Source organism: Rhineura floridana, chromosome 3, assembly GCF_030035675.1.
Source record: "Rhineura floridana isolate rRhiFlo1 chromosome 3, rRhiFlo1.hap2, whole genome shotgun sequence".
NCBI classification, from domain to species: Eukaryota; Metazoa; Chordata; class Lepidosauria; order Squamata; family Rhineuridae; genus Rhineura; species Rhineura floridana.
The window spans coordinates 112,391,451-112,403,746 of record NC_084482.1 but is presented as its reverse complement, the minus strand read 5'-3'; the positions used below and the strand labels follow the sequence as shown (position 1 = coordinate 112,403,746).

General features: G+C 42.2%; 1 protein-coding gene across 12 annotated transcripts in view; it reads right to left on the bottom strand.

Moving 5' to 3' along the window:
* The window catches only part of MYOZ3 (myozenin 3), a 77,456-nt gene that overhangs the window by 58,816 nt on the left and 6,344 nt on the right, over positions 1–12,296 (bottom strand). For 11 of the 12 annotated variants that reach the window (XR_009761424.1, XM_061617389.1, XM_061617388.1 and 8 more), the window contains exons 2-6: positions 12,018–12,110; positions 10,346–10,500; positions 8,343–8,417; positions 7,239–7,386; positions 5,915–6,095 (exon numbers count right to left, since the gene is read on the bottom strand). Coding sequence is in view for 11 of the 12 variants with exons in the window: in XM_061617389.1 (XP_061473373.1) it covers positions 5,915–6,095; positions 7,239–7,386; positions 8,343–8,417; positions 10,346–10,500; positions 12,018–12,102 (644 nt within the window). In the remaining variant the exon portion in view is untranslated. The remainder of the gene's footprint in view (positions 1–5,914; positions 6,096–7,238; positions 7,387–8,342; positions 8,418–10,345; positions 10,501–12,017; positions 12,111–12,296) is intronic. The other variant, XM_061617397.1, reaches the window with a different exon arrangement.

Below are 12,296 nucleotides of genomic sequence, written 5' to 3'. Positions count from 1 at the left end.
TGGGGTGGGAGGTGGTTTGGTAGGTACTATGTCCTCCACCTCAAAAAAAAAAAAACGTGCCACACTGAGAAATGCGGCTGCCCCACCTAACATGAAAGGGTAGCAACAAGGCTGGCCAGGAGTCAGGAATGGTGCCTTATAGAATCCAGTTGACTTCTATCAACAAATCTGGGAGTCTAATTTGCAAATTATTGCTTTGAGAATTGTTTACATTTGGGGAAATTTTAGCCACTAACTTGCTAGTTTTCATTTTATTTCTAATATCAATGTTTGTGTATGGATTCTATATTAAGGAGAATGGATTTAATTTGTGTTCTGTCAAATCACTCTTATCTTCCCTTGACCTAACTGCATAGCTCTCTTAAATGTGTATTTACTCCAGCCTACTGCCCTCGAGATCTTCTGGAGTACAAATCTCATCAGCACTATTTGGGGCTGATGGGAGTTGTAGTTCAAAACATTTGGAGGGCACCAAACATTTTATCTAGCCTATCAGTTGTCAGCAAGATGTCTCTGGAGGATGCTCACATGAGGGCACAAGAGAAATATGCATTTCCTGCTTGTCCATTTAGCCACCATTGATCATAGCTCTCCATGCTTGTGGCCATTACAGCACCACTATAATATACACGCTGTAGGTGAAGCACAGTAGCAGGCTAGTCCATCTTAAAAAAAGAAAGTGTCACTGCTCATGGATGCTAGGAAATGACACTTTTTGGACCAGGAGTTTGAGATGGTTGAGGAACTGAATCTTCGCAAATTCCAACTTTAAATGCCTTTCAGATGGACTGGAATTTACCTATGCAACAGATTTCACACTTCTCCAAATGTCAAAGCACAGTTCTCAGCAATTTAAGCATTATCAAAAGGTATAAATATGTACTTTGAGACAGCTTATATATTTAGATACATAATTAAAATATTTTCAGCATAAGGCCTTTTCAGGGTTTCTGGACAGAAAAATCAGTCCAGCAACCACTAAAAAATCCAGTTGCTTTCCACAGTTGGTTTACAATTGCTTAGTTCATCCTTTATATAGCAGCCAGTTAAAAAGTTTTCCCATGATTGTCCACCAGGAAGAAAAAAATTGAAAGCCAGAAACAAGACTAGAAGGAGGAATTCTCAAGGAGTACTTAACAAACACTATAGTATTTATTTTCTCTCTGCCTTTCCCTCAACTTGCAGTATGGACAAGTTTGTTTTTCAGGTGGAATCTAAAACTGAGATACCTAATGCAACATCAAAACCAAGCATAGGAACTAACTGTATTTACCAAAGTAGTTCAGTTCATGAAGAATCAGAACACAGGAACAGACCACAGGTGAAAAGGGGATTGTAGCTATAGGCTGTCGGAAGGCAGAGCTGGGGTCCCAATCCCGGGGAGCTGGATCCCGGAGAGTTGGGAGAAGAGTATTCGGATGGATGGCAGAGGGAAGGGGGAGGAACTTCCCCCCTTTGGAGCGAAGACGAAACAGAGGAACTGCCATTGATAAGGTCGCTTAGCAACGGGGAGCCTGAGCCCTCTCTGGACATTCTCACGCCTCCCCCTCTTTCAGGCTCAGAGCAAGAGGGGGAAGAGGGAGGGCTGCTCACAGCCAAAAAGCGGGGAGGCAGTTTACCATCAGCCCCTTCCCTATCCCCCATCCTGGAATCAGAAACTTCAGAAGAGGAGGGGGTGATGCTTCCCCCCTCACCGCGCACACGCAGACAGCTGAAAAGACAGGAGAGAAGGGGGGGAAGGTGGGCAGTACTTGAGGGGCAGTTAAGGAGGAGCGAAAGATTGCGTGCCTGTTTGGCCCCTTCTTAAAGAACAGGCGGGAAGAAGTCCCTTGCTCTGTCAACTTTCTCCCAATGCCGCAGGACCTGTATCCCTGTATTGATTCATGAGAAAACGCAGTCTTTGTTTGGACATTACCCTAATAAAACACGAATTAACTACAATCGTTGGTCTGGTTCCTGAGTCACATCCTGGGCCTGACATAGGCAAAGTCAAGCTTTAGAGTCTGGTATTCCTGGAGATCTCTCAAAAAAGGGCAAGACAAAACAGATTAAACTTCATTCATGTAAGTTAATTCAATCTCTGGATAGAGGAGGAGTGAGGGGGAAGGTCATTACTTTTCCCTGGCCTGGCCCTCGCATCCTCTCCACCAGTGGGGGGGGGGAGGGAGGCTGGCTGGCACTATGCACCTTTCCCCACCTAGAAATGTGGCTGCCCCACCTAACAAGGAAGGCTGGCTACAAGGTTGCAGGGGTGAACTTTGGGACTGAAGTCTAGGACCCAACAGCACTCTCAAATGCTGACAGTGGCAAGTGATGGGGCAGCATCAAACAGATCCTTTATCAGTACCTGAACTAGCACAGGCATGCCAGGGCTCATTGGGGCTGCCACTGGTCACCATAACATCTTTTCTTTTTTAAATATCGGTGGTGGACATGTGCATGGTTACGGATGCTCATTTTATTATTTTTACTTTAAAATAGACTATCCATTTCTACAACAAAATGGTGCTGATTCCCAAATGAATGTGTTTATTCCTACAGTCACCATGTTGCTATGGTTTAAAAACTCTTCTTCTTGTTGTTATGTGCCTTCAAGTTGATTATGATTTATGGCGACCCTATGAATCAGTGACCTCCAAGAGCATCTGTCCTGAACCACCCTGTTCAGATCTTGTAAGTTCAGGTCTGTGGCTTCCTTTATGGAATCAATCCATCTCTTGTTTGGCCTTCCTCTTTTTCTACTCCCTTCTGTTTTCCCCAGCATTATTGCCTTTTCTAGTGAATCATGTATTCTCATGGTGTGTCCAAAGTATGATAACCTCAGTTTCATCATTTTAGCTTCTAGTGACAGTTCTGGTTTAATTTGTTCTAACACCCAATTATTGGCCTTTTTCGCAGTCCATGGTATGCGCAAAGCTCTCCTCCAACACCACATTTCAAATGAGGTGATTTTTCTCTTATCCACTTTTTTCACTGTCCAACTTTCACATCCCTACATAGAGATCGGGAATACCATGGTCTGAATGATCCTGACTTTAGTGTTCAGTGATACATCTTTGCATTTGAGGACCTTTTCTAGTTCTCTCACAGCTGCCCTCCCCAGTCCTAGCCTTCTTCTGATTTCTTGACTATTGTCTGCATTTTGGTTAATGACTGTGCCGAGGTATTGATAATCCTTGACAATTTCAATGTCCTCATTGTCAACTCTAAAGCTACATAAATCTTCTGTTGTCATTACATTAGTCTTTTTGATGTTCAGCTGTAGTCCTGCTTTTGTGCTTTCCTCTTTAACGTTCATCAGCATTCTTTTCAAATCATTACTGGTTTCTGCTAATAGTATGGTATCGTCTACATGTTCAGATTCTTTTTCTCTTAACATATTGGGAATGTACAAGCGGCTGTGAAGCATGGAATAGTGGGGGAGAGAAGAGAGAGATTAACTATTGGCTTCACAACTGAAGAGGACACCCATAAGACCATGAAGTTCAGGATCTAAAATGACCTAGCTGTAGCACAGGATGTCAGTGTCCAGAAATGCAAATGACCTTTTAGCACCCTGAAGGAGTATAATCTGATACTCCATGTATTCCCTCCAGTTAGTTATTTCACACCTTATCAAAACTAGGACAGTGAGAGAGCTGTTTACGGCCCTATGGTCAAGTAACCAGGAAAAGACTGAACTGAGGCAATGACAACAATCCTTGCTTATACAGTGCCTTAAATCTCTGAAGCTACAGACAAGTGATGATTCCAGAAGAATTTTGTAGTGGAATACATTATCACAATACATATGATCACAGAGGCTCGTGGAAACATAGGTACATGTACACTTTTCAAGCCCTGTATTGGTGGTTCTATGACTGGAAGACTTCAGGAATGACCCACTCTTGATCATGCTCCTTGACTGCCAGGGAGGGCAGTGTTGGTGTCAAGAAACCAGCACTTGTCAAGAAAGTCAGTCTTGGCTTGTTCAAACAATTAAATTAATCAACTACAATGTCCATCCAGACTGGCTTATGGAGCCACCCGCCCTCCAAACATTCATTTAATTACAATTGCTAGAAATGTCCTCACCCTACCCGCTAGCTCATAGTAGGTGTGTGTATTTTGTAGATAGATTATATGATTCATTTATTTGCAATAGAAGCTGCACATTAGCACGCTTTCCCAAACCATGTCTGTGGGTGGGCAAGTCTGTTTTACTGTGAATTTAGCCTGTTATACATATTTTTTTGCATTTAATCCTGCCTAGTATAATGCAGTTTATACATCTTTATGCACACTTTATCCTAGTATATGCATTTTTGTACACATTACTTGGCTGGGAAACTGCACGGGCCAAGTTCATGGTTCTAGTTTTGGTGTACAAAGCCCTATACAGCTTGGGACCAGGATACCTGAAAGACCGTCATATCCCTTATATATCCAGTCAATCACTGCGCTCTGCAGGTGAGGGCCTCCTGCAGATACCATCTTACCAGGACGTCCATTCTGCACAACATAGGAAACGGACCTTTAGTGTGGCGGCACCTACCCTGTGGAATTCCATCCCCTTAAATATTAGACAGGTGCCATCTCTGCTATCTTTTTGGCGCCTTTTGAAGACCTTCCTCTTTCAACAAGAATTTTAAGTTGAGACCTATCCTAGTCTGTGTCTGTGTTGGAATTGCTTTTAATATGTTTGTTTTAAAAAAACCAAAGTTTTTAACCCTTTAAAAAGATGCTTTTAAAGCTTTTTAAAAAAAATGTTTTTAAAGTTGTTTTGTCTTAATGTATTTTAAAGTCCATTTTTATGATGTTTTGATGTGTTTTTAGCGTTTCTGTTTGCTGCCCAGGGCTCCTGCTGGGAGGAAGGGCGGGATATAAATCAAATCATAAATAAATAAGAATTTGGAGAAGTGTGAATTTCGAAAGATGGCTGTGTTTCAGTTCCTGTATTTTGGAAATTGTGAATTAGATGGGTTTGCCTTTAAATGGGAACTGAATCGAATTTCTCCCCTGTGGCCCTAGTGGTGGAAGCACCCGTGATCATGCTTTTGTTTGTGGGGAACAAATCAGCTGAGCCCTTTGTCAAAAGCAGAATCTTACCAGGTGCTAAGAATAAAAAAGCCATTGCAGTGAGCAGAGAGCACTTGACTCTATTGTGGCACTGAAGACCAACTAGCTGTGCAGCTAAGGCTATAAGCTGTTATAATAAAAAAGACTTGCAGGAAACAACTGAAAACAGTTAAAAAGCACATTTTAAAGCATGTTATCCAGAGCTGCTGGGGATGGGATGATTTGGAGTAGGAAAATGTTAAGTAGGGGAAAGGTTAACCACTGTGCCCCTTTCTCTGCTATCCATCATAACTTCTTGAAATGGCTTTTAAAATAAAAAAGGGCCATCTGGCTTCAGGGCACTTCCAGACTGTCACTCTTTTGAGGTGGGATTCAATCATATACCTGGGAATTCAGGCTGCACAATTAAAGTTAATTTGGTGCTGTTGCACAACAGAACTCCCTCCCTCCCAAAATCAGACTTTTTTGCAATAAAGCAATGGGGAAATGCACTGGAAAATGTGGAATAACATTTGAAGATTCAATGTCATCTAACTTCCCCGCTAACAAATCAGGATGAATGCTCAACAAGCAGGGCTTCTGGAAGCAAACATAGTTACATTTGTGTCCATGTAATGTATAGTTTGAATTTCCCAAAAGGCAAGAATTCACAGAGAATTTTCACAAGTTATGTTTAAATTTTTGTTGTTTGTTCAGCTATTTGCATTTGCAATGCTTACGTCAGCTAGAATATACATATGATTTAAAATCGGTTCTCTTCTGCTTTCTGTCACATAATGACATTCACACTGGAGGATTAAAAAATATCTGAGCATCCCATGTAAAAATTCCATATAGAAATAGAAAGAGGCATTACCTGTTGAAGCTCCTGAGGTCAAAGCTATTCACTTTCCTGGGAGGTTCAGGCAAATGGTTCTCTCGCTTTACCTGGTAGTCCTCACCGGTAAGGAACTCCTGCCAGGGGGACCGGTAGCCTTTGGGGATGGCTGTTCTGTTGAACTTCTCTGGTGGTACTTCTTTTAGAGGTCCAGAATAGCCTGCAGTTGGAAATGTCAAATTAAATGGAGACTTCTTAATTGTTACGGCAGCAACATCTGAGGTATCTGATTTCTTCTTTCCAGTATAAAGTAGGACAGATGATATAAAAGAACAGGACCAGTTCCAGGTTTTGGGATGCCTTCAGCAACATGCCCTTGTGTCTTTAGTAGAGCATCTGCTTCACATGCAGAAGGTCCCAGGTCCATCCTGTGGCATCTTTAGGTAGGGCTGGGAGAGACTCCAGCCTGAAACCCTTGTGAGCTGCTGCCATTCAGTGTAGGCAATACTGAGCTAGATGGACCAATGGTCTGGCTCATAATAAGGCAGCTGCCTATGTTCCTCTCATCATCTTGGCAAGTTCCTGTCCTGCTCTTTATGCATGTGCAGTTCACACACTACAAAGAGCAGCACTGGATCCCTCCATGCATCTTTTTTCTTTGACAAGCAGGGTGACTGCATCAAACCCTGGTAACCATCCTTATTTAGAAACAGAAGCTCCCTCTCTCCCTCCCTCTCTCCCTGCCTTATTGTATCTAAGGATGGACAGCAGTTTGCCTCCGATGCAGCTGTCCTCTGCATCAAACTGTCTGCTGACAGGGGAAGGGCAATGAGATGTTTCATCAGGCATCTCAAGGAACACTGCTATGGAGGTGAAGTCCCTGTAACACCACTAACCTGGAAGTTGTAAACTAACTCTGGAGTCCACCAGCACCTGAGTTTAGGTGCAAATCGTACCTGCTGGTCCCAAAGTATATTCCAAAAAACTGTAGAATGAGTACTGCAAAGGGCTCCAGGGCTTGGTTGAGATGAAGCTGGGATGCGGCTTATTCTGACAGCAGCTGGGATTTCTCCAGTGACTGCTGTGACATTGGACATTGAGATAGGACATTGATGACATTAAGGAAACTGTCTTATCCCAGGTCAGGCCATTGGGCCATCTACCTAAGTGTTGTCTTCACTGACTGGCAATGTCTCTCTAGGTTTTCAGACACGGTAATTCCTAGCCCTACCTGGAGAGGCTGGGGATTGAGCCCAGGACCGTTTGCATGCAAAGCCCATGCTCTCCCAGTCCACTGGCTCTCTTGTTTTTGGGTTGAGTAATGGTCAAGTTGGTGATAGCACTGCGCATAGCTCATTATTACCTGGAGCGATGGCATCAGGATTCAGGGCTTTGCTCATCTGCAGGACTTTGCTTGTTTTCTTGGCTACTTTGGGGGGTGTCCCCTTTCCTGAGCCGGCCACATAAAGCCCAGCCTGATCATTTTCCTTCCCCTCAGCATTAGGGACAGACTAGTGGACAAAGTAAAACAGGCAGAGGTTGCAAAACATTGTCTGGCATTAAAAAAGATCCGCTCAGCATATTTTTGAGAATGAGGTGGGATGCAAGTCAGGCACTTTGATGGATGAGCTTTTTGTTCAGGAGTGGGAAAATAACTTTGCCTTTGTTTGAAGCAAACAGCAGTTGCCTTTATGCAAACGCATTTCTCCCCAAAATTTCTGTGAATGGACATCACTCTAAAAAGTGCATTTGTGCTTTCCACTGTTCCAGTTTTGCTCTGGACTACACAGGGATCTACACTCACTTCCTGCTACTCAAATGCCAATTCTACTCCAGTGGGATTGTTAGAAACTAACATATGGACACTACAACCTTATATTGGTTTTAGACTATTTTAACTGTCATGCGGCTTCCCCAAAAGACTCTTGGGAATGGAAGTTTGGTGAAGTACTGAGACTTTTTTGTTAGAAAGCCCTATTCTGATTCCTCACAGCACTACCATTCCCAGAATTCCTTGGAGAGAGGCAATAATGGTTACACCAGTTTAAGTCAGTGGTGTAATTTCTTCCTCTTAGAAGAAAGGTAGGAACTACTTTCACTTCTTGAGCTGAGCAGGATTTTGAACCCTATTCAGTAACTACTGAGAGCTCCCTTTGTGTGCAACATTTTACCTTCATTTGCATGACAAAATTACAGAAGTTTAAACTAAAGAATGTGCAGATCAGTACATATTTTGGTGCATGAGGACAATTACACAATCTCCACTGAAATAACTTTGAATAGACAGTGAGCATTGACAAATTGGGCCATTATGGGAAAGAACTCTAAACGGCATAACTTCATGATGAAGCCACAGTGAAGCCACCTCTGCATGTCAATTTAACTTCTCCAGGAGCCATAATAGATGCTAAACTTCAGGCTAAGGAAGTAGACCCCTCCCCATCCTCTCCATGCAACATTCACAGACCATCTGTCCTTTTGTTGCTCCAGTTGCATTGTAATTGGCATATGAGCCTTCTCCAGCTCCAGATGCATTTGAGATCTAGTAAAGAAAGCAAGGAAAAGAGCATTAATATATGACATGGGCAAGAACCACAAAGAAGACCTAAGGCTGAGAGCATGCAGGCATATCTTCGTAACTGGCGGAATGGTTGCAAAGCTAAATGTCTCCCTCTGTTGGAAGTTGCAGCTGCAGCCCAGTGGCTCATAATCTTGCCTTTATGTTATGCCCATATCCCCATAGCTAATATGACAACCTCAGTTTTGAATCTCCATTGGAGGTGGGGGTGATATATAGTATATATTTACTATGTAAACAGGAATTAATAATTACCAGCCTGGTGATTTAAGTTTAAGGCAAGAAGAGAATGTTTGCATGGACTTTGCTATATAAATCAGGGTTGGTTGTTTGGTCTTAAAGCCTTTGCAAAAGTCTTCTCTCCCCCCACATTAACTCCCTGACATTAGGGGGAAAGGGGAAAAGCTTTTGCCAGTAATTGTTTAGGCCTGCAAGATTATTTTGTCCATGCAGTGCATTACAGTGCCCATTCTTAGATGCCCTGTGAAGCTCAAAGGACAGAGGGTGACACGAGAGTGGAAGCAGTTTGACATCTTCTTCTGCCTGGCACCAATAAAAGCAGGCATGCCTTGGCTTCTCTTATTTCATTCTCTAATAGCTGTTTGGTGTTTGGCCTTTTAAAGCCTTTTCACCTTTAAATCTCTAAGTGGTTTGAGATCAGGACATTTGAAGGGCCGCCTTCGCCCATATCAGCCTGCACTGCACACCCAAAGTGGTAATCAGTGGAGGTCCTTGGCCGTGCCTTGTTGCCATCAGAAGTTTGGTTGGGTCATGGGACATTTGACGGAGCCTTTTTAACTGTAGCACTCCAAAAGTCGAACTTCCTAACCAGGAGACTCAATTTGCTTCCTCCTTACAGGCACTTTGGCATACTGTTAAAACATTTTGTTTCACTTTGCCTTTGGTTTGGCTGATTTCTCTTCCCCCTTTTGTGATTTTATGATCTAGCTGCCAATGCTTGTTTCTTTTTACACTATTATTGGACTGTTGCTTTTAATCAGCAGTAGGAAACCTCTAGTCCATGGGCCTAATCAGGTCTGGCGGGGGTCCTAATTTGGCCCATGAGGCATTTTCACCAAGCCACAGTCACCTGTCCCACACCTGATGTCAAATATAATCTCAAATGTGGGGCAAGTAAAGATGCTGATTGGTGGTACCTGCAAATCCCCTTGCAAACCCTGACAATCAGCTGATTGGAAGTGCCTGCAAAGCCTTGTGCCTCTGCAGGTACTAACGATCAGCCAATTGGCAGTGCTTGCAAAGGCACAGGCCCACCGGTCAATTATCTGATGTGACTGTGATATCATGTGAAGCATTTTCCATTGTGTGGATGCTTACAAAGCCCTGTTCCTTTGCCTGTGTGGTATGATTTCAAATTGTGCAGACAAAGGAAACACACTTCTCAGTTCTCACAGATAACATTAGAAAATGACCCGCAGGGACTGGGGAAGGTCAGGATCTGGCATGATGGCTGGATCCAGTTTCCCACCCCTGCTTTTAATTGATGTTCTGAGAACTCCCTTGGAATCCTATTGGGGCAAAAAAGTGGGATACAAATATTTTAATGAATAAATAGGCAGGAAATAGAGGAGGGGGTTACCCATCCTGAAGATGGGTAATGGCAACCTCACATGCCATCTGTCACTATACTTGAAGCCAAGCAATGGCCACAGGGATTGAGATGGTCTGCCATCCCCCTACTGATCTCAGCAATCTAACTGGGGAGAATTCAGTTTCTCAGTCTTAGGCAGTTGGCAATCCATGGTTTGGGAATGAAAGACAGTTTGGTCAGCTCTAAGAATGCTGCTGCATGCCTTGCTGTTGTTGATGATCAACAGGTTTTTCTTGTGGGAGCTTCCTGCTTCTTTTCTCAAGATGGAAACAGAACTCACAATTCTGTAGTCTGTAGGATGCTCCAATACAAAGCGCTGCACTCTCTTCTGCCTCTTCTGGTACAGCCTGGAACCCCTGTTTATGGGCAGGGATAGCTCCTCCACCATCAGATCCTGAGGGATGCTCACCTTCTTTCCTAAGTCTAGCTGTGGAGCTGAGAAAACAGATGTACGTTCCACACAAAGATAGCAGAAATGAAAGGCCTTGAATGCTTTATTCTATGCCAAGACACAGATAATAAATTAAGTAAGTTAAGTAAGGGTGTCCAGGCCAGGGCCAGCCCTAACATTAAGCAGAGTAGTGAGGCAGCTGATGCTGGGGGCAGGGAGGAGGATTGTCCACTGGGTCCAAGAGGTTGGCAACTCCTGAATATTATGGTAGCCAAGGCGCACTTCCGGGAAGGGTGACTTAGCCTGTGCCTGCTTTTGAGACGGGCTCCTGCCTCAAAAGAAGCTTATTCAGATATATCAGTCAGTTTTTTCTTTTTTTTTTGACTGATTAAACTTCTCCCGGGTAGGGAGAAACGAAGAGATTAACCTCAAAGCCTATTTTTGTTGGGACGACCAGATCTCATTAATTTATGGGACGAGGTCCAGCCGACGAAGGTGGGACGGATTTTTAACAGCAAGCTCTATCTGATAAAGCGAACGTTCACCTTATCTTCTCCCGGAGATTGGAACCAACGTGGAACAGGAACAAGATTTGGAGTCTATGGACTTTAGAAATAAAATCTATTGTTTGGAACTCAATGTTATCTCTGAAGAAATGAATGAAGATTCTAGAGATAAAGTTATCAATGGCATGGATAATCTTCTGGACTGGAATGATGTGATGGAGCCCAATATAGAGAAAATCTATGGAATTAACTGCAGCCATGTGACAATGGAAAAACTTTTAAGAGATGACCCAGTGTATTTTGAAAAAAAGAACAGAGATATGATTTTACAGCAGTATTTCAGCAACCTATTCAGAATGGATGGCAAGAAAATATTTGGGATAGAGGTAATCCCCATCAGACTCTTACTATATGACTATGGTTTTGACAGCAAGATTATTATGGAATACTGATAATGGAAGATTGGATATTGAAATTACTGGACTTAACAAGACTACTGAAGATGGAAGATGGAAAATGGAACTAATAGAGATAATAGAACAATGGCTACTGAAATTATTGAACCAAACAGATTCTGATGTGATGGATTAATTGAAATGTTTATTTTGACTATGGTTATGACAATAAGATTATCATAATTAGTAATGAGATGGATTAATCGATATGCTTATCTGGAAAAAAAAATTGATAGATATATTTCTTAAAGAATTGAAACCTCTCTTTGACTTTTTGTGGAAAGAATAAAGTAATGTTTATGAGATTTGATGATTAAGTAAGATAACTACTGGAGGAAAGTGATTTTATAATATGACTTAAGAGACAGGATTGTTATATATTATAGACTTATAACTGATTTGATCTTTGACAAATGGGAAGTCAATATTTTACTCTTTATTTTTTCTTTTTTTTTTTCTTTTTTTCTTTTTGTTTAACTATTTTTGATTTTGTTTTTTGTCTTTGAATGTTTTATGATTTTGTCTTGTATGTTTTATGAAAATCTGAATAAAAATTATTGAAAAAAAAAAAAAAAATTATGGTAGCCAAGGCGGACTTACCATCTCCTTCTGTGATCTCTCTCACCATAGTTTGGATCTGTGCCTTCTGCTCTCTGTTGAGATCTGAATGCAAGAGGGGAAACATTTTCCCAACTGCAAAGGAAAGCAAGAGTTGATCAGGCTTCACGCATCCATTAATCTTCTGCTACTAATATTTCTATCCAGTATTAGAGCTCACCTACCAACTGACCCTACTTGGGATGTTTATCTTAGTAGGTTTGGTCTTCTCTTCTGAATTTCATAATTTTGGGAAATTTGCCACTGTTCCAGGGATAGGGC